At 42.8% G+C, this 23,417-nt stretch overlaps 1 protein-coding gene across 1 annotated transcript in view; it reads right to left on the bottom strand.

The window, feature by feature from the left end:
* Slc24a2 (solute carrier family 24 member 2) overlaps positions 1–16,136 on the bottom strand; it is a 225,556-nt gene extending 209,420 nt beyond the window's left edge. Inside the window, exons 1-2 of the mRNA XM_032902185.1 lie at positions 16,113–16,136; positions 14,578–15,662 (exon numbers count right to left, since the gene is read on the bottom strand). Coding sequence (XP_032758076.1) covers positions 14,578–15,510 — 933 coding nt within the window. The 5' untranslated portion in view covers positions 15,511–15,662; positions 16,113–16,136. The remainder of the gene's footprint in view (positions 1–14,577; positions 15,663–16,112) is intronic.
* Between the last annotated feature and the right edge of the window lie 7,281 nt (positions 16,137–23,417).

Genomic DNA, 23,417 nt, shown 5'->3' with positions numbered 1-23,417 from the left:
GCTAGCTCACTCTAGACAATGCCACAGTAGATTTCTTCTTCTACCATATACTGTGTACAGCACTTTAGCTTCAGTGCCTGTTCAAGAAAGAGGCAAACACTACTAGCCTGGAGTGGGAAGGGCTACACACACATACACACATACACACGGGGGGGGCAGACAGACAGACAGACAGTCAGACAGACGGATAGTAGATGAGACAAAAGCCTATACTGGGAGCGATGGTTCAGCAGTTAACAGCACTTGCTGCTCTTCTAGAGGTCCCGGGTTCAGTTCTCAGCACCCACATCATGGTGGCTAACCACCATCTATAACTCTAGTTTTAGGAGATCCAACATCTTCTTCTGGTCTCTAGGTAGTAGGCACACGATACATGAACATGCAGGCAAACATTCATACACATTAAAAAATTTCAAAAATTGCCCATATTAGATACCGAAGAGAATTATGGCCTTTGTGTGTCATGGGAAGGGCTTCTGAGCGGGAAGTAGAGAAGGGTACTGGATAGGAGGAAACTATCTTAGCTAAGACAGAGAACATTCTGGAAACAAGCATGCTGGGTCTAAAGTTCATGTAGATACATTACCAGCCTCTCTATAGTGAGGAAGTCAGAGATTCCCAAACAAGGCCTGGATCCTACAGAGGTTTCAGCTTCAAGGGAATTAATGTTCTCCCAAAGATCAACTTTTTTTTTTCAAAGCTCCCAGCAGGATGCAACTTCAAGGTTGACCCAAAAATCCTAAATTACTTTCCATACAAGTATGCTATGAGAACAATATGGCAAAGTTAAATCTTCATGGGTTCCCAGACTAGGAGTAGCCTCACCTGTGGAGCACATTAAAAACCTCAAAAACTGTGGGAAATATTTGTAAGTCATATACCTGATTAGGGTATATATTCTAGTAACCAAATCACTCAAGCAAACAGTCCAATTTAAAAACAAGCAACAGACTCTTGCAAACATTTCCTCAAAGAAGATAAACAAATGGCCTCGAATCCCTATTTTAAAAAAGCTTACTAGCATCGTCCATCAAGAAAATGCAGATAAAATTACCCTGAGGTACAACTTCACACTCATGTGGATTGGTATGAACGGAAGGACTTTACAAAATCATAGGGAGAAACTGGAGTGGGGTGTGGCAACTTACATCTATAAACAGCATTGGGGTCAGAGTCAGCATGACTCCTGTGAGCTTGACAACAGCTAGAGCTCTTGTTGCAAGGCCTGGTTTCAAAAAAAAAAAAAAAAGCAAAAGGCAAAATGAAGAGTAGCAGGAGACGATGATAAAAACCATTAGAATTCTTATATGCCATTGGTAAGGATGCAAATGGTGCTGGAACAAAAGAGAATAGTCTGGCAATTCCTTGAAATGTTAGCATATGGTTATCATGCTAGCATAGTCACTGCACCCTTAAGTATATTCCATACAATACCCGTAGCATCTATTCACAAAACCCGTAAACAAATGCTTGTGGCCGCTTTGTGCCTAATGAAACCACCCAGGTGCTCACAAACGGAAGAGTAACAAGCTATCTTAAAGTCATGTAATGGGATATAGTTTTGCCATAAACGACATAATCCTGAAGTTCTAGGAAAACATTAATTCTACGTGAAAGAAGCCAGGTAACAAGCTATACATTTCATGCTTCCATGTCAAAAGCTTAACATGAACAAATTTTTGCAGAAAAATAAATTGTGGCTACTGAGGGTTAATAAGGAGCCAGAGGATGAGGTGGCAATGCTATTGTCTTAAGGGTTTCTTCCTAGGATGATTAAAACATTCTGAAATCATACAACCCAAACATCCTAAAAATCTCCACAGTGTACACATATGTTGTATACTGTGACAGATTAATTTTATTTTAAGGAAGCTGTGACTTTAAATAGCCAACAGAAAAGCACAATAGAATTCTTAGGGCCACAGCTAGAACAATACAGCTCACAGAACTGAGATTCTTCTTCATATCTGAGGGACATGTTTTTGTATCTTCACTCTGATGGGGAATAATAAATGACTTCTAATGAATTCTGTTTCCAACAAAGGAAAACTGTCATTAACCCCTGGCCTTAGCACACGGACTAAGCATTTTAGGATTCATCAGGCTTAGATTGTTCATCAAGAGCAAACATTCATCACCACCAATATTAAGTTCTTGTAACATTAAGTACCTATTGTCTTCCTTCTCATGAGCCTGGGCCAGGCATCAACTCTGCAATTTTGCCACTCAATAGTTACTAAGGGAAGGGGAGTAGCTTACTTAAGGCAGAAAACAGATATCGTTAAATTAACATAAGAACAGGTACAAGGGATGGACAGAGAGGCATTAGGATTAAATATTGATGAAGTTTATGGCAAAAGTAAATACAATTTCAGGGCAGACGTAGTAGAGCTTTGAATAGTTTTATGGTTGACAGAGGCCCAGTTTCATAGATAAGGAGGCACATTCTCTTAATCTTCTGTAAACATAAAGGGAGGGCGGATTTACATCCAAACATGAAGATATGACTGTGAAGGATTATTACATATTTATATGGATGCAAGGGAGGCATGGAGGGGGAGGGTCTAGCAGTCAGGAAAAGAAAGATGATAGGCAGGTAGGTAGGTGGGTAGGTAGGTAGGTAGGTAGACAGAGAGACAGACGACAGACAATGAAAGCAAGAGAGAGCTGTGGAGAGGCTGGCACACAGGACTCAGAGCGAGAGACCCAGAGGCGAGCACGCAGCTTGTGAGTTGTAGGGCCTCAGCTGGGCTTGGCTAAACAAGCAAAGGATTCAGTCTCATTCAGAATTCATAGCCTCTCTGCAAAGGAAATGGTTCTATTGTTTTAAATGTATGGATAAGCAAACATAAATCTCAAGGAGGTTAAGCGGTTCATCTAAGATCACATGGCCACCCTAGTTCTACATGTGTTGGCTCTTATTATTGTAATCTTAGACAAAAGAATAATGGGTTTTGAAAAATGCTGTGTTCAGGGTTGACTCTGGGCCTAAACAGAAGTCTTGTTTGTCTCCCCCCCCCACCGTGTGTGTGTGTGTGTGTGTCTGTCTGTCTCTCTCTATATATATCTCTCTGTCTCTCTGTCTCATGAGACAGACTATCATGACAGAGGAAAGTTTGGGCTAGCCTGTGACTCCCTCTGCTAGCCAGGTAGGCCTGGAGCTCTGAATCTTCCTGCCTCAGCATCCCAGAAGGTGGTAGTTGTGTGAATACCTAAAAGAAACATATTTCTCCCTGCATTACGCATGCCCAGTTCCACCCCACAGTAATAGAGACAGTGTTGGAGCATCACAGGCTCACTTGGCCCTTTCCAAGAAGGTCCTGTGGGCAGGTAAAGAAGCAAAGAAGCCCCTCTCGTTCATTCCATAAGAATCACTCTCTTTAATTGGGTCTCTTCATTGAAAACCTCTCCAAGGAAGGTAAATTCAGGGCTTCAGTAACTGCTCATCTCTGCTGCTGGTCAACCTATGATTACAAACAGGTGCATATCCATGGATTCTAGCAACCACGGGTTGGTAATTTGGAAAGTAAGTAGTGCCTGTATTGAGCAATAGAAATTTTTCTCGTCATCATTTTTCTAAACAGCACAGTCCAACAACCACTTGTGTAACAAGTTGTATTAGGTACAGGTAACTGAGAGACAATTGAAAATACAGCAGAGGTTTGTGTAGTTTTTATGCAAATACTAGGGCATTTTATGTGACTTATTTATTTCCCATTAACAGAGAAGCACAGTTGTGAGAGCTGCTGGGGATATCAGATAAAAGCCAGCCTTTCATCTCCAGAGAATGGGTGCCTGGTGAAAAGTGCCTGGTACAGTCTTACACAGCCAGGATGTGGACAGGCACTGCGTCTCTGTAGGCTTGGTCCCTGCCAATGCATGGTTCTGAGTACAACCAGTAAAGCTGTGAACATGGTATTAAATGTAGCCTGATGCCCAGTCTCCTCCCAAACCACCAACTTTACTGGAATAAGAACTGTGTCTACATTATTTGGTTCACAAATTGAATACGTCATAGAAAGGCAACCAATCAACTTAACAGTCATAGCTTCGGCTCTCTTGACAGAATTCGGCTTCTCTTTGATTTCATAACCCATGTTTCTTTCCTACCTCCTGACAAGCCCACTGAAAAGCAAGCATGGGTTGAGGTTTTTGTAAGCTTAGGATCTAATCTTCACTCTTGTCTATTCCAATTCCTACTGTGGTGATGAGCATCATGACCAAAAGCTATGTGGGGAGTAAAGGGTTTTTTTATTGTTGTTGTTTACTTGTTTTGTTGTTTTTTCACCTCACAGCTTACACACCATTACGAAGGGAAGTCAGGGCAGGAACTGAAACAGGAACCTGGAGGCAAGAACCGAAGCAAGGACCATGTAGGAGCACAACTACTGGCTTGATCCCCATGACCTGCTCAGCTTGCCTTCTTATACAGCCCAGAGCCATCTACCTAGCAGCGGCCCCACCCAGAGTGGGCTCCCCCCACCAACAATCATTGATCAAAAAAAAAAGTCCCACACACATGCCTGCAGGCCAATCTAATAGGGGCATTTTTTTTCCAATTGAAGTTCCCTCTTCCAAGATAACTCTATCTTGGGTCAAGTTGACAAGTAAGCAAACAACAAGAAGCCCAACCACAACAGCTAACCATCATACCCTCCTAACCATGTCAGAGCCACAGTGCAGCAGACATTTTGCTGGATGCTGGCTTCTTAGGACAACACACACACACACACACACACACACACACACACACACACGCACACGCACACACACACACAAGAGTCACCACCCATTCCACAGTCTCATGCTGACGCACAGAGCTAGTCCAATGAGGTCTCTAGATTTCTTCCCTTATTCATTCTTTTTCTTAGACAGACAGATGTCGTTGAGCAACTGTACAACTAAAAGCTTCGATGAGAAGTCCTTCAGGGAGGTAGAAGAGAATAAGGAAAAGAAACTTTCTAAGAGACGTTAGATCACGTACAACTCAGATCACAAGTCATTATTAAGGTTGACGAGAATGCTTTCAGTGAATGGAAAATGCAAGGCAGTGCTAAGGCGAAGGCACAGTGTTTCATTTGCTTAGATTTCCTTTTTATATGTAAATGTGTTCATACCCCTGCATGTGTGCACATGTGTATGTATACTGAGTTGTTATACCTGGCTCCGTGGCACAATGGATAGCAGGATAAACTTCTACACACTGAGTTGTATGTTTTAGGGCTGGGAATATATCTCAGTGGTAGAGCGCTTGCCTAACATGTACAAGTCTCTGAGTACAATTTCCAAACAAACAAACAAACATTTTAAAATTATTATTTTAAACATGAGTCACATTAAAAATATTTGGGAGGTGCTGACTCAATGGAGCGTAAGATGAAGAGTGAATATAATTCACTCTTTGTTGCTAATTATCCCGAGAAGCACTAAGGTCTAAGAATCAGGATGTACTTTGGAGTCGGGCAGATACAAGTTCAAATTCAGTTTAAATTTAAATCTAAAACTCATCTGTATTTTCAGATCCCTTGATCCCTTGATCTGCGGGAGGAGATGATACCTACTTCAGAGTATGGTGCTGGGTGAGCCGGAGAGGAAGTGCTGTCTAGTTTTCTGATCCTCTCTGCCCTTGACTCTGGAAGGCCAGCAGGGCTCAGCAGGCTCCGGTAGCACCGAGAGGCAGTTGCAGCTGCCAGCAAGGGTATTCACTGCCAGAAGCTGCTAGTGCCAAGGAGGCCGAGTGTCCTGCAGTAAACTTTAAATGACTTTCCTCCATGCACACTGTTCCCCATCTGTCCAGAAGAGTCATCTCCCAAGGCATGCTTAAGTTAAATTACAGCTTAATTAAGTTGATTAAAACATTCAAGTGAAACATCACATGCAAAGCAGTTAATGAGAAGAGTTAGGTGACAGGGATATGGTTAGTATCTGGTCTTCTGATAATGTCAACATAGGTGATTGCTAGCTGGTCTGGTTAGGACAGTCAACAGACTATCAGACCGTCTATGTACAGAAAGAATATGCTAAAACACTGATATACTAGGTCATCTGAAATATATGTCTTAACATATCAGGCCATTTCTTTATATATTAGACCACATCTCCATTTCTCCGCAGGGAAACAGAGACCCTGACTGGTAGAAAGTTCCCCAAGGTCATATGGCCAGGGAACACATGCCAGATTTGGAACCTCTCTCTCAAGGCCCCTTCTTCAGAATAATTCACCCATTCAACAAAAGCAAAACCAGCAAAAACTTCCTGATGGTATTTAGGTAGGGAAATGGGAAAGACGAGAAAAGCTAAAGTTAGGATTCTCAGCATATATTTGTAAGAGATCTTCATGTTAGTCATCAGAGTGAACTTTAAAATTGACACAAAAGACATAGGAAACTGGCAATCCACACAAGAAAAACATAATTTGTCATAAGCATATGTTTCAAAGCAGATCCTCCCAATTAATCAGAGAAATGCAAATGAAAACTAATCAAAATTCTAGATTTCACCTGTGGAATTGGAAATCACCACAACATTTAATATTCAATACTGAAGAATGTAGCAGTGCGGTAGAAACTTTAAAAAACTCAAAACCTCTGGTGTTAAGTTTCTTCTTTTATAGAAGCTCATACACAATCTGTCACATCCTTTTTATTATAGCATTAGTGAAATAAAACAATAAATAATACAGCTTGATACAGCATGATAAAACTAAACAGTACCTAACATATTTCAGAAAGAGGACGCACTCTCAGTTGGCTAAGAAATTTTAACATCACGTTAAGTAATCTATAGTTAATATGATTTTAAATCATGCATGTCTAATATCCTTTCATTTTGTATAAATATGTAGGTATACATGTACACAGATCAGTACATGTGCGAGTGCATGTGCATGAGAAGTCTAGAGCATGCAAGCAAAAGTAATGTTTAGATGGTGCAATGGAGAGATTAGAAGCTACTTCAGTCTTAGAAAATGAGAATGTTATTTTATCATCTGGTTAAAAAAATGTAATTTAAAAGGTAAGTCTAATATTTAAAGTGTTCTCCTATGACTTCCTATTAGAATATTCTCTTAAAGTTGATGTGACTCAAAATTTTGCTGGGGGTAGAGTGGCTGTTGATGAGGGTCTTTTCTTCCACGGATAGGCTACATTAAACACCCTGGGAACATATCAAAATTGTACATCACTGTCACACAGGCTACCTTTTAACAAATCCACAGGCTGAAATGTATTTCTCACAATATAATTGATTGCGTATTCAGAAAATCCCTTCTCAGTGTAACACACTCCCCACAAATACTAGATAACCTCCTCAAACAAATGAAATTCTTCAAATGCAAGACAAGAAAAATAAGTATTGAAATATGGTGTATGAGTTGTAGGACAGAAAGGGGAAAAACAAACTTAGGGGAAAAAAGCAAAAAAAAAAAAAGGGCAAGGAAAAATTATGAAAGGAAACAGCAAGGTCGACGATAGAAAGTATACAGGTATGACAGAAAAAAGTCGCATACAGACACACTGAGCCTCCAGTTCTCAGAAAATGACTGTCAACCTGGAAAAGAAACAAAATGTAGCTGCATTCTGCATATGACAGACTTATAGGAAACAAAACAAGATGTGTGAAATCAAAGAATGGGAAAATTAAACCTGCCAAATGCCTCCAGGAAAGGTTAACACAACAATTCCATTCTCCTTTTCAAAAGAGATTTATTTCTCTCTCTCTCTCTCTCTCTCTCTCTCTCTCTCTCTCTCTCTCTCTCTCTCTCTCTCTGTGTGTGTGTGTGTGTGTGTGTGTGTGTGTGTGCACGCCAGGAGAGGGTGACAGGTGTCCTCCTCTATCAGTCTCTGCCTGTCCCTCCAGAGGGTCTCTGCTTGACCCTGGGACTTGCATTTTTCCCACTAGGTTGCATGTCAGTAACTTCTAGCAGTCTCCCTGTGTCTGCCCTACTGGGAGTTGCAGTTAAAGGTGTGTGCTGGACAGTGGGCTTGTTACTTGGCTGCTTGGATCTGAAGTTCTGGACATACATAGCAAGAGTTCTTAACTTTTGAGCTGCTTCTCTACCTCCACAACCCAATACTTGGTGACAGTTAAGACACAGATCTGTAACTGTCCAGTTCTATAAAAAAGGAGCAGGAGAGGAGACGGAAGGAGAAGGAGAAGGCAGGAAAGGAGAATGGTGGAAGGTAAATGCTTTTCTGCATTGCTGACCAACTCAGAGTTTAAACCAGAGAAAACCAGATTAAGGGGGGAGGGGGGCAAATGTGGACTCAATGCATTAAATATCCTTGACCTCTGGGGTCTTCCAAAAGGCCTCACTCATTGTAAACCACATCTATTACACACTGGTTAATAGAAGAAAACAAAACAATAAAAACAGCAGCATGCTGCACCTCTATGTAAACGAGTATATAACACTAGAAATTCTGGTTGATCAAGGATTTGTGACCCCTAAACTTTCCTTTTTGTTCAAAAGAGGCGATCACTTTTCACATCTGTGGAGAAATGTGTCCTTCCTAGCTTGGGCATGCACACCTACAATCCCGGTGCCCCAGGCAGCAGGATTGAGGTTGCCAGTTCATCCTAGGCGACACAGTGAGACTGGGAAGACAGAAAGGGAGGGAGGGAGGGAGGAAAGACATAAAAAGAGAAACTTTGTTTACCTAAGACGGATTTTGTCTCCCTTGATGTCTGTATATGAGCTTTACTGATTTATAGACTAGCTTTGGAAGGGCTTGAGTTCCCTAACACATTCTGAATCTTAAGCAAGCTCTGGGCTACACACGAGTGTTTATAAAAATTACTTATGATTTAATGAAAGAAATGCGAACTGTGTAAGGAATATTTATAGTGTTTTAATTCTAACTTCCCCCAGAACATAACTAACAGTTTCAACCGCAAAACCTGTGATCGACATCCAGGAACAGAGAGGTCGACTAGAGCAAGGTGCTCCCAGATGACTAGAGTCCAGTGTCGCATTCTGTTGCTTTCGGTGTCTTTATTTGGATCGCTCCCTTGATTAGAACTCAGCTGACTTGCTGTCAGATTAGCATGCCAAGTCTAAGAAGTTAAGTACCATGGACAGCTGCTTTCTGGGCCAGTGACAGCCTAGTACAGTGACACATCAAAACCAGGTCTCAGCAGCCAGGCGCTCCCCCCAAATGTCTGCAGGTCCTGAAAAGAGATGGCTCTAACACGCTGTACCGCTAACTGGCTAGGATGGTGCTTGGAGGACAGGGTCCCAGTCATTCTATGTCTTGATGCTTTTTTTTTTTCTTTTCTTTTTTTCGGAGCTGGGGACCGAACCCAGGGCCTTTCGCTTGTTAGGCAAGCGCTCTACCACTGAGCTAAATCCCCAACCCCTGTCTTGATGCTTTAAACAGAAGTTACACTTAGTGCAGGTATTTCTGAGCCCCTTCTAAATGGTCTCCTTAATTCAAGCAAAATTCTGAGCAATAAAATGTCAGGACAAACACACACACACACACACACACACACACACACACACAGACAGCTTCACTGGAGTTGATAACACACAAGCAATAGTCACTGAACATCAACTAGGTTTATAACATGGCAAATACACGGCAACCTGCTTAGCCCAGTGAGTCACTAAAGCAATGCTTTACCCTTCAAGCAATGCTCTTATAAATTAAACTTGGAGCTTATTAAACTTATTCTGATTCACCGTTCCTTTAAGAATGGAACAATTAAAGAGGAGAACCAACATATACTGACCACCATACCACACTGTCAAAGACTATGCTAGCTGCTTAGCCTTTCGGTCATCATTTACTTGCTTTCCCAATCTTTAGGAAATGAATGTTATTGATTTTGTTTTCAAAATGAAGAAGCTGAGGCTCAGAGAGCTTCTGTAATTTCTCTGATGTCACTAGGATTGTTACACGGATGGATCTTAAACCACTTTCCTGATACCCGGGGAGGTCAGGAGATTATTACTCAGGGTACTTGTGAGACAGGTGTCATGGGAGAGGAGATAGAATGAACTGGTAAAAAGGGTTAAAAGGGAGTAACGGAACAGGAAGGGTTAGACTGAAGAGGGCAGAGCAGGGTAGAGGAGGGAATAGAGAGAAATTTGTGGCACTAAAAACATTTTTAAAAAAAGACATCAGAAACATAGTTCAGCATCCTATTATAAATATACATACATATTTATAGGGATAAAGTAGAGTTACCCACAGCAGGCAACATCTCCACTAGACACCACGGGCTATCAAGTCAAAGGCTCAACACCAAGAATGGACTCTTTCTTTTGAAGTTGTTATCCAAAGAAGTCTTGTAGACCCCCCAAACATCAAATGCTATTTCACATGCTCTTGGCTACCTCCAGAACCCATGTAAGACCCTACTTCTGAAGCTGTCCCGCACTTGGAGTCATAGAACATGGAGAAATCCAACTGGCATTGATCTGGAAGCTTTCTCTCTAGCTAGTGTTTACAGTGGTGGAAGATTCTAGGCATGCTACCCAGGGAGAAAAGCCATCAGCAGTTTTAGTCAGCCATGAACCCTGTAAGCTACAATAGTGACTGGCCTGGCAAGACATATGCACTGGTGTGATAAAGGCATGACTATCATGGGAGTAACCAACCACTCTTTGAAAAATTGACTTGATTCTCCCTCCACAAGAGGAAACCTATACCTGGCACTAATATCCACCAAGAGCCTGTGACTTAGATAAATGAAAGGCCCCAGAGGAGAACTTGTTGCTCTTATCTTGTTTAATGGACAGAGTTTAAACCAGCTCCTAATGACATCATTATAGATTCTTATACCTGTAGATCAATATGTCTCTCAATCCTCATCTGAAAAGCTTCAATCTGCAATAGATAGTTACTAACACAGATACCCACAACTGGCCAAGGTACAGAGAATAAGAGACTGAGAATGCTCATTCGTGAAGGAACATATATCCTGTACCCCTTTCTTCCAAGGCTCAGGAATCATGGTGGAAAAGGGGACAGAAAGATTGTAAGGGCCTGATGTCTATAAGGGTAGTAGATGTCTATAAGAAAACTTATCTTCTGAACACAGCAAGGCAGTTGCACAAACGAATGCCCAGCTGTTGTGATAGCATGCAAAAGACCTGTGCAAATTCAAGCCAGACTAAATCCCACTGTAAAGAGGGGAGGTGGCCATGACTTGGTGCTGTTGGAAACTGCTAGCTGCTTCGAGGAGGGGAAGAGATAGGAGGGGATTTTTCTAAGAAAAACTTTGATAAGTTGATTACTATTCAGTGGAAGGCCACACATTCAAGAATATTTGGGCAGCACAAATTTGTCTTTAAAGATTAAAAATAAGGACACAAATTTGGGTAGGTAATAGAGAGGGGGCAGAACTGAGAAAAGCTGTGGTAATATGATCAAAATACATTGTATGAGACTCAAAGAACTAATTAAAAAAAAACCCTTTTCTGTCTGGGCTTCTGTATCATATAATGGCAAAATGAGACAGTTTAAAAGCGAATAACGGGATCATCAAAGAAAATCTTAAAATAAACAAACACACACAAAACCTGAAGAAAGCACACGGGGAAGCAACCTTTTATGGAAAGAATTCTTGTTCCTCCATGTATACAGTCTATTGCCTCCTGGCACAATCTGTCACTATGGAACCAAATTAAGATTTCCAGCACCCTTATTGAAATAAGTCATTTGAAAGCTATTTCACCATGTTGAGCCCAGAAGAACTGATGATTCTATAGCAAGAACCGACTGATGATCTGTGTGAGGTTATCTGAAAAGTGTTTTCCCTACTTTCTCAAATTCTCCTGCCCCATAATTGCAAAAACTGAGCAGTGAAGCTTACAGGAAAACGTGCCGGTATTTGCTCTCTGGGTGTCTGTACAGTGCCGTCCTGCCTACTGAGATGTGTGGGGGATACAGTCAGTGTAGGGATTCTCTTTCTATGTCCAGATGACAACAGAGCACTGTTTCCTGCAGAAGAAATGTGCTATTCCAGTCAAAGTGAGCTCAGCACACCAGAAGGAAAGTGGCTATACTCAAGCCAGCTCATCTGAGACATCTGTGCTCGGAGCCAGGAGCAACCTCTATCAGATTCTGGAACCAGGAATGTGATAAGGGTTGCGGTCACTTCAAAGTTTCAGCAGTGAGTCCAAAAAAAAACAAAAAACAAACAAACAAACAAAACACCAACAAGGCATAGTTTCTTGAAGGGAGTCAGGTTCTTATAAACCACCCCACTTAAAAATGTATGATTGTACTCAAGCCAGATAGAGCTCTGCCATGGGAGAAACCATCTTCTCCAATTAGATATTCTATGCTAAAAGAAACGATGATTGACTGGATGGGATAAATTAAAGCTGTGTACTGTGAAAGAACAATAAGAGAATAAGCACACATGGAAATATTTAAGATTAGCTTTCTGATAAAATTACGTATACTTAAGACTTCTCAAATTAAAACTAAGACAGAATTAAGAATAAAATTATGGACATGAAAAAGGAATGTCAGCCAGAGTCACTGACTTATAAATGATCAGTAAAGTGAAATGACAATAATCTAGTTAAGCAGGTAAGAACTCTGCCAAGTCTTCTTTACTGAGGACATTATAGTTGACTGAGTTCTCTCTGTAGCCTGCATTTAAAGCTATTTCCCAGCTGCATTCCTACCCCCACTAAAATCAGAATACAAACTCTATAAGTTCCAATGTTTGCAAATGCAGCCAGCACAATTTCCAACAAAGTATATGCCTACGTAAAGAAAGGCCATGGTAGGAAAAAAGAAAAAGATCCTAAGGCACAGAGTTCCTCTAGACTTTCCACTGTTGATGTGCCTGGGGTATTTCTAAAGTGCCAGATCTCCTCCTTGCTTCTCAAAAATATGGCTTTTCCTGAGAACCGTCCAGTACTCTGAAATAGACCACAGACTAGTAAGCAAATCATTCAGATAGACCTGAGGAGAGGTTGAGGGTCATCCTTTTTGTTACTAAGGTAGAACACAGAGCATAAAGAATGTCTCTGTCAAATGCCATGAAGGGTATGTCCTCAGCTGACACAAGTGAATGCATGCTTGCTGCATATTGTGCTAAACAGCTCTAGAAACTGCAGTTTTCAATGAGCACACACTGAAATAAATGTTAAAATAAACATATAGTGCAAACATGCCATGGATCAGAGAAAAGTAAAGGTGCTTGTTACAAAAGCCTGGTGACCAGAGTTTGTTTCCTTAAACCCTCATATAGATGAAAGAAATGAACTCAACGAAATTGCCCTCTGATTGATACATATGGTGTGGAACATTCACCCTCCCCATATCATGTATATGTACATGGTAACAATAATTAAAACATTTTCCTTTGCATGTTTTGTACATATTCTATCTCCTGTTTACATAAATATCATTAGTGATTTTTTTCACTCGGTTTCTACTCTGTGGCTACTACAAAGATCAATGATCATCAAACTAGACCATAAAGGAATTATGTACATTTAACCAAAATAATGTCATTTTTTTCTCCTTTTTGTGAACAAATATCCTACTGCTGCTCCAACATCTGCTTTGTGTGAGGATTTTTCCCACTTGCAAACATGAAAAGTTTCTGTATGTACTTGGGTTTTCCCATTTAAAATCGTATTCAGAGGTGACATTTTTATAGTTGGAATATAAATCAGAAGGCTGCATTAATTATGAAACCACATTAAAATTCTCTGATGCTGTTCATCTATTGTTTTCCTTTCAAATTTACATTTTTAGGTCAATTTCTTTTAAACTCTTTGCAAATCTGCCTCCCAATTAAGCAACGTTACCTCCAATTCTCCTGTGAAAGTATACTGGGTCATGTTTATTCTGCTGTGCAAAAGGGCTGCTGCAATACAGAAGCAGGCTGGCCAGTGACTTCCTCTACAGTGGACACTGATTCGTTTCAAATAACATCACATGGGTCAAGAAAAACAGGCATAGGTCTGGGGGTGCAACTCAGTCTCGGGGTGCTTGCCTAGTGATGTGGGAGGCACTTGGGTTTAATCCCCAGAACCATAAGATAAAACTGACTTAAAGAGAAAAGGAAAAATAACTCCAGCCAGGACAATGAAGCCAAACTGCAATGTAAGCCTAGGATGCTGCTGAAGGATACAGCTCTTATAAAGCAAACTTTCTCCCCTAGACATCACTAAAGAGATGGCTCTTGATCACTGTCATATGCTTACCTAAAAAACAAAACCCTGTCACTTGCTAAGAATACGCCCATCAAAATTAAACCACTCTCAAAAATCTCTGGGTCCATTTTCCAAAATGCAAGCCAATGCTGAGTCTGCCATGGGATGCTTATGTAACCTATATTTACATTGTTTTCTTTTTTTAAACTCTACAGTAGCTTGGAAACTTGGTAGACATATAGAAGAATGTCCAGCAAATTATATTTTCTAGTGTCACTTTCATTGGCTCTCACAAAACTGCAGAATGCAAATCTATTACTCACTATAGCCCAAAGATCATCGTAGTTAAAACAAAACAAAACAACCGCTCCCCCCTCAAACAAACAGAACAAACATCTGCATTCAGAACCAGGCTAAGAAAATGGTTAGGTAAAGACACTTCCACCCACCTTGGCTTGGGCTTCTGACACTGTCACCTTGACAACTTTATTGCGATTTATCATTTGCTTCACCCATCTCTCCACTTGGACGTTGAACTTCATGAAAACCACATAGGCGAAATAAGCTGTTAAGAGGAGTAAGCTTTCCCACCACATGATAACGTTATCCAGGAAAAATATGATCAACATGATCAAATCAACGATGTAGAAGGACACATCCCGAAAGAGCGGCCACCAGGTCAGGTTTAAGATTTCTCTAGAAAACAGAGCACACATGCCAATAACAAAGAGGATATTGAACACGGCGGAACCTACGATGGTGCCAATGCCCACGTTGCTGTGCGCAATGAAGACCCCTATGAGAGATGTGAAAAGTTCTGGGGCTGACCCGCCTGCGGCCATGAAGGTGGCTCCGGCCACATCATCAGAGATTCCCAGTTTTTCAGTGATGACAGTTAGAGAAGGAACAAAGAACTCATCACAGACGATGGCTAAGGCTATGAACATATAGATCATTCCGATGACATGGAGAATGATGGCACCTTTCCTTCGCTCCTCCAGGGAAAAGATGTCCTTTGGGTAGTCTCCCTGGGCGTGATCAGTACCGTTCTCAGATCGGTCTTCCTGAGAAGCAGGTGGCTGTGGGGTGTAATCTCGAATCTTGTCATTTAAGTCTAAGAGAGTTCTTTGACGGTGACCGGGTGCTGCCCTAGGGCCCGTCACATCACTGGCTTCTCCTCTGTTGTTCTGAGAGTCTGTCTCAGTAAAGGCACTGATTGAAAACGGGACAGTGCTCACAGCTACCAGGCCCATGACCAGGCCAATGACTCGAATTAGCTTCAGTTTTTTCCTGGTATTATAATGTCTCCTGCAGCCAGATGGTGACTCGTGGGAACACCATTCCTGCAGGAGCCTGACTGTGGTGCTTTGATGGAGATCCATCTTGGATCTTCTGGTGGATACGGTGGTCTTCACACTTCAGACTCACACAGACGGCTCTGTCATACTGCTCCTTGCTTCCCAGTGGATGGTGCTTACGGGGCTCCTCTACAATTGGGAATCTTTACTCTTCACAGGAACTATCACCACCTGAACTTAAATAAGAACAACAATGGTAAGTAAGTCACAAAATCTTACCTTTCCATAAAGGTAACTTTGCAGACATGATGAAGTCTTGTCCTATAGTCTGTGTTCATGGGTAAGCTACTTAAGTTCCAGGAGCCTTGGTTTCCTTCATTAATTTTATAAATCTTTCCCTCAATTTTAACCATGTGTGTCTGTGTGTGAGTATGTGCACATGGGAGTGCAGGTGCCCTTGGGGTCCAGGAAAGGCCTTAGGGTCACCTAAAGCTAGAAGTATAGGCAGTTGAGATCCAACCAACTTGGATGTTGGGAACCAGACTTTGGTTCTTTGCAAGAGCAGAGTGTTCTTATGTATGTATCTGCATATATATTTGCAAGTATGCTTAACTTCTAAACCATTTCTTCAGCCCTGGGTTTCCTAATTGTAAAACTGGTCAAAAGGACTAGAATGAAATACTTACTTAGCTTGGAACCCTGGGTTTACTCTCTAGACACAGACACACAGACACACAGACACACACACAGACACACACACACACACACACACGGAGAGAGAGAGAGAGAGAGAGAGAGAGAGATTGATTGATTGATTGATTAAATGTCATAGGTAAATAAAGTCCTCGTCAACCAGAATTGCTTTGTGTATGCACACACATACTTGCACACACATGCACTGAGGCTCCCATCCAGAGCCTCAAACACTCCAGACAATAACTCTGTCACTGAACTACAACCTCATAAATTGCTTTAAGATGAGTTTAAAACATGAGGAGCACTTGGAAGAGGTGGTATCTAGAATGGACATATGAATAAACCAAGTTAATATTTCAACAAATCTGATGTTAGGTTCAGACAGCTGAGGTGCATATAAGTATGAAAAATTTATAAACAAAAGTCGATTTATCCATTTGAAGTCACGCAACCATCTTCCAGTGCTAAAATGGTCCCACTCCCTTTGGAACTAAGTTCTTGACAACTGACCATTATCCATTATGTTTTCTTCTAGAACAATTATGTAATTCAGAGCATGTTCTGATTGAACCTGTCATTTGGAAAGAGGTGGATTTGGGAGAAGGTAATACCGTCTTCCCCCTTTAATATAAAAATCACAGGATATTATTTTTTTATGAAAGTGACTCATATTAGATACAGAAAACCTGCTCTTCAAATATTTAAGTTTACAAAAACAATGTCCTGGCAACACAAACAAGCTGCTGTTTTCTTAAAGCATCTAAACTGTTTTCAGCAGGAGCTTCAAAACAACAACCAAATCCTTTAGTCTTATTTTCAAAAGCTCAAACAAAGCTCAAGGCAGTGACATGACCAGGAGGCTATTTAGAGACACCAAGCGTGTATTTCGTAAACAACATGCAAGTTGCAGCAACATCTCCGTCCACAAAATCCTCCCCCAGTAGCCCCAACACCTATCCTTTATGCCAGATATGCAAAGCAGAGTTTTGATTCGCTATTGCACGGAAGAGGTGGGTAAAGTACCCCGCAGGACTGCCGCTACAGTCAAGGTTCCCTTTCTAAACAAGCCTTTACATTTCCTGTTATTTTCTTTTTCGATGCCAAAGATTTCATTTTAGGAGCATTCTCTGAGATCACCTCAGGTATAAAATAAGCTAATTAAACACACGCCACTTACACGCTGGGATTAGCTGGAGCAGAGTAAGACTACCAGTCAACACAGGCTGAGTTGCAGCTGCTCCTCAGATAACCCTAGCCCATCGAAGCTGCCTGCCTGCAGATGTCTAAGCTTAGCACCCGTGAGTGATTAAGCGACTCACAGTGCTCTAGGGATTGTCACAGTGCTGGGTCAAGGCTAGCCTGGGTTGGACTCCCAAGGTGCAAGATCAGCTCCAAGGCAAGCTATGAAAACCCACTGCTCTGTTCTTTGGGATGTGCCCCCAGCTGCGCCCCAACTTTGCTTTGCATGATCTTAAACTTTTCCTATGGAAGGTCATTAAGAAAATAAAACGAAAGGGTAGCCACCCCACCTGCTAGCCTGGAGCTGCGACGCCTTTGGCTTGGTGCTTGTGCTCCGGTTCTCCCCCGAATAGCTTGTGTGTGTCTGGGGAAGGAGCGCGCCTTTGCGCATCCCCTCCTAAGTCAGGCTTTTGCCGGTTCCCTCCCTCCGAGAGCCTGGGTGGGCCATGCGGGGGCTGGCAACCCGCGCCCCCGAGCGGAGAGTTGGCTAACTCAGAGCTGGGCCTGGGGTGCCACATTCACCACGGGGCCACCTGTGAGTCTGAGGCGCAGCAGCGCGGTGCGCGCGACCCACCCGGGGACCAGCGGCTCAGCGGCTGCAGAGCTGGAGACCCGGAGACCCGCACTTACCAGCACCGGTGAGCAAGGCTCCCACGCCTGGCCGTTCTGGCCGCTCTTCCGCCTCCTGAGGCCAGGGCCCAGGCTCGCGCTGGACGTCGCCTTCGCTGGCCGAAGCTGGGCTCCCGAGGACACTGAGCAGCGGGCGAGCGGTGGCGAGCCAGGCTGGCGGATGCCGCTGGGCCCCTCCCTCTCGGCGGCGCGGGAGTAGCCGCAGCTCGGCGCCCTCCCGCCTTGCGCGCCTCCTGCGCGGGCCACGCCCGCCGCCGCCTGCTGCCAGATTTCTCCGCAGTGGGGACCAGGTCAGGGTGTGCAAGCAGGCAAGGGCACAAAGGAGAAATCGTACAGGTCCTTGCTGTACCTGCTTCCCAAAGCCCAAAAGTGCTATCAAGTTTGGGGTCACCAATAGTCCTCTCCAATTATCAGCAGGAATAGTGGGCTGTCTGTAATGTGTAAAGGTGGGAAAGATGGTCTTCAGAAAGGTACAGGCCGTGGGGACAAGGTTCTTGGCCTCGGCGGAAATTCTAGTTTGCAGAAATGAGTCACTGAAGGGTCTTTAATCTAGCAAGGCAACTCTTTATTATCAGTATAATAATACTAACCAAGATACTGGGTCACTTGGTGTTCCTGACAGGACTCATGTTTTTGCCTCAGGATTCCCAACCTAGTCCTTCTTCCTGCCTTATTTTAAAAGGTATCCTTAACCAGGAGAAACCGAGTCCAGCTCCCTGGGGATCAAGACAAGAGTATGGGTCAATGAGTAGAAGATGGGACAAACTATTTGTTGAGGGAAGTTTTATATGCATATAAACTTGATAGACGAGGAGGCTCCAGCCTGGGAAATGTTAGAGGTTTTCTGTGCCTTTGGGCCCCTTCTTGAGCTCCATCTTTTTGGCATTTACTCAGACCTCTGGGGTGGTCTTGCTAAGTCAAAAGAAGCCTCGGGAACCTAGAGACTTTCATTTTCATCGGACATTCAAGACTATTGCCTTACTGATAGACTTAAATTTTCATTTTGAACGTCAGGGGTGGATTTGAAAAGAAAACAAACCTTTGTTTTTTGTTTTGGGACATACACACAGATGCAAGAAAAGAACACAGAAAGCTTTTGGGGTAACAAAATTGACTCCTGGCAAGTTGTATTTTATACTTGCCCCCTTTCCCAGTGCCCCTCTTCATGAAACAAATCTCAAACGGCACATCATTTTATTCACAAACACTAAGGAGAAGGAAGGAAACAGGTAACCAATACTAGCGTTGTCTTAAGAAAGACTCCAGAAATGACCCAGTTAGGCTCAGGTTCATCATGAGTCAACCTGAACATCAGGAGATCATTACAATTGCTTCAGGTCATCAGGAGCTGTTCATGATGTTTCCAAAACAACACAACAGATTGGTAACTGTTGATGACGGAGAGGGACCCAAGTCATATTGCAAAAACACTTGCAGAATGAGAGCAATCACGGATTTCTTCTACCTTTCTGTACAAAGGGAACCTGAGGGTACCCGCCTTCCGCTTCTGCTTCCCTTGTTTTTGACCTTATGGACTGAGAAATCCCCATCTGTCTCAGGCTGCAGATGCTAAGAACAAGGAAATAGGAACAGCCTGTACAGGTTCTGCTAAAGAGAAAACAAACAAACTGGGCATGATGGCCGTAGCCTGTAATTCCAGGGCTGTGTAGCAGTTTTCTCTGACATTCATAACCTTCACCTTAGTTGGAAATTTAAAACATAGATATGAAAAGGAAGGCTAAAAACAAACACATAAACAACCAAAAAAAAAACCAGGATATTTTAAGACAGGGTGCTTATAGGAAAGTGAAACAACTGGGTATTTTGAGGAGAAGTGAAATATTCCATCTTGCTCAGAGACAGCTAAGGGCCTTAAGACACGAAGCAAACAACCCAAAGTTTCTTCAGGAAGTCCCTGAAATTGACAAGATCGACTAACCACTTCCCTTCCCAAGAATATATAAACAATAAAGACTGCTCAGTCACTTTCAGACCAACTGAGGAAAGACTCAGAGGACAAGCTCCATGGAAATCTCTCAGACAAGATTAGCTGCTTAGAAAGAAGTTTCAGCTAGGCTACCACCTGAAGAGGCAGAAATTAGCCAAGCATCCTGGAAGAGGCACAGGTCTGCTTCAGTGCCTTGAAGAAACAGAGACCAGCCAAGCTGCTTGGAGGAGATTCAGACCAAGTGAGTGATAAACACCCTCCAACCTGTTGAACTGCCTTCATGCTATAGAGTATGGTCCAGGTACCTAGCGCTAGTGAACTGTCACCCATGGTGGTATGGGCTTCTGATATGTTGCTGTGTTTGAATCATTTCTATTCCTAAAATTAACCCCTTGTCTATATTCCTGTAAGTAACCCCAGTAAAGCTCATTGCGTCACCAAGTTGGACTTTGGTGGTATCTGTACTTGTTCTATCATTGGTTTCCTATCTGAGGCCAATTGCTGTTTGTTCATGGCTGCCCAGGAATAGTGTCACACAACACTTAAAACTCAGGAGGCAGAGAGGCAAGTGGATCTTTGTGTCGGATGAGTTGCGAGTTTCTGTGTTAACTACTGTCAGACACACAAAGAAACTTCTGAGTAGGTCTTAGAGCTGCGTTCATCTGTGAGTATAGAGATGTAAATTTAGAAAGCAGTTTGACACTCATTTTAGCGGAATAATAATGGTGGGTTTACACCTAGGGCTTATGAGCTCTTCAACCATGGTCTTTCATCTAGATTTATAGCACCGGGCAGGTACTTTCTCCTGTAGAGGAGGCCTTAAATCCCATCAGAAAGCTACTGGTTACCTCCATAATATTTGTACCACTACTGCACACACGGGCATGTCTTGCCACACTGATCATCATTGTAGTTCAAAGTTCATGGCCAGGCAGGACTGCTGATATTTTCTTGCAAAGCACCTTCAAGTGTTATGAGAGCTATTTAGCAATGAGGAAGCTTCCTGGTCATTACCATTTGATTTCTCCAAGTCCTATGGCAGAAATGTATGCTGTCTTCAGCAGTAGGGTCTTACCATAAAATTCTGGTGAGCCACTACATGGCAATAGCCTTTATTTCTTCAGCAGTCACGGGAACACGTCTGACAGATAACTGGAGAGGGAATATAAACAACTTGGGACTGTACTTTTCAATTGGCAAGATATTTTTTTAAAGCAACCATCTCTAGTGTCATAGAAATGACTAGCAATCTTTAAAATATCTTTTGACTTAATAATGTAAAAGCAAAGCAAATCAGAAAAAAAAAAAAACAAAAATCAAAGCTGTGGTAAATCATTAGAAAGAGGAGGTGAACAGAGCACAGTCGGTTTAACTGTCTCTTTCCTCATTCTCCCTCCCTCACACCCCTCCTTTCTGCCCACCTTTTATTACAGTTTCTAGCGTCCATGTTACCGAAAGCAGCAGGCTGTGAGGCCACATGAAAAGGACGTAGGGATCCCAGCATTAGCAGTTTCTGGGGCTTTCCATAGGCTGAATATGAAAATCCCCTGCTAAGAGTTTGCAGTGTCCAGACCACAGACCTGACATTTCCCCCCCTTTAGGAGCTTCTGCAGTCATGAATCTGTCCGTGCATTTCAGCAAGCAGGAGATGATGGTATCTGTGAGGTGGAAAAGCAGCTGCAGTCAAGTGTTACTTAAAGCCAATCAGGAAGGAGTAGCTCGTTCTGTGGTAACATGAGACTCAGAGATCACAGTGGCCTAAAACGCAAAGGCTTGCCCTTGCACAACTGACCCTGGTGAATTTTGCTGTGTCGCGCTTGTTCCGGGTTGCAGGTTGTCCTTCTAAGTGGGCACACTGCAGTTTACAGTCATGGGACACATGGATTAGCTTCTTTTATGCTTCAGCTTTTAAGGCAGCCACTTGCCATGGCTGCTCACTACTCATTGGCTGAAGCCAACCACGTGACCAACCTAAGGTCACGAGCGCAAAAAAACAGTAATTCTGCATGCTTGGAAGAATTGGAGAGGTGTTGTCGCCAGCACTTGTGACTGTCACATCGGGCGATAGGTGTGAGAATAAAGAACCTAACATCTTAAGCATTAACCGGATTTTTCACTGGAAAACAGCTTTTATTTACCTTTTCACTGTACTAGATTTTTATCACTACAATTCTCATTTTGTAGATGAAAAAAATGAAGATTTTTGTATGGTTAAGTAATTTGCTCAGCATCAAACAGCCTCCACTTGAGTCCGACATTGTCTCCAAAGTCAGAGTTCTTGGCAGTATTGCTCACGGAATATGACAGGGTTGGTGACATTGCCTATTGAAACGACATGCTAGGGCATGTTTAGATGCATTTCTGCTACCACTAGTCAGTCCGCAGACAGCAACGGTCTGCTTCGTAAAAGAAACTAGTATGCTTGTTTAAAAATCACGGGATATGTATTAGAACGGAATCCGGCACGCTGCAAAGACGTTCTCCTTGGGTCCCTACCCTGAGCTGCCTTTTCTTTCTTTTGTTCTTGGTGGTGGGTTTTGGTTTATTTTCTTTGTCTGTGGCCCCAGTCGTCTGGTTGTATGAGAACCACAACAGTGAACATTGTGGAGTTGAGGGTCAACTTTAGGATTCTTTCCCTTTTATATCTCAGTAGCACATATGCGCCCATCCCAAAGATGGCTTTCATCTGCTGATTAGATATTGAGTGAGGAGAAATGATGAATGGCTATTATTTTTACAGCAGGAACAGGAATTTTTCTGCCTTTTAAATGCCCAGGAAGGTAAAAGTCAGCATCTCCTTGCAAGCCTGGCTTAGCCTCCTGGCTTCTGAGCGCCAATGCTAAGGCCAGGGCCCAGAGGAGGGCAGAAGTAAGTCTATTGATTTCAGCAGTGATTTGGAGTCCAAAGTCTTGGCTGTCTTCCTGGTTCCAGTGGGGACTTCTTGAGTGACCTCCAGGATGGAGCCACATTGGCAAGGAGCTACAGACAACACCAGTGAGACTGCCTGGAGTGGAGCGGACTGATTAAAATATGCGTGTCTGCTGCCTCCTTCCGATGTGCCATTTGTGGTTTACTGAACTCCAGTTCAGAACCTGAACCTAAAATGAAAGTCACAGTTCAGAGTCACAGGCCTTAGTCTCAAGCAAGTCATCAAGAGTTCCGCACTGCCTTTGGCTCTTGGTTGCTGGCCCAAAATACTTGTGTTGTTTAAGTCATAGCATTGGAACAAGTAGCACTAACCATTTCCCAAGGCTGAGGGTGTCAAGTTGTATAGGTGGAGTACAGCACCTGCTTCTAAAACTTTAAACTGCCGACCTGTGATGGGGCTTGTGAGGGTGAAGCTTTCCACACCAGTCCATGTTCATAGGCCTCTGCCTCTACTCTGGGATCAGTCAAAGAGGCTGTGTGGCTGGGTTTGTTCACCTTCTCCACAGCACCTTCCTTGGCAGCAATGACAGCCTCTCTCCCATTGGATGCT

Source organism: Rattus rattus, chromosome 1 (assembly GCF_011064425.1).
Source record: "Rattus rattus isolate New Zealand chromosome 1, Rrattus_CSIRO_v1, whole genome shotgun sequence".
NCBI lineage: Eukaryota > Metazoa > Chordata > Mammalia > Rodentia > Muridae > Rattus > Rattus rattus.
Note: the sequence above shows the minus strand (reverse complement) of the source record. Positions and strands in the feature narration are given on the sequence as shown.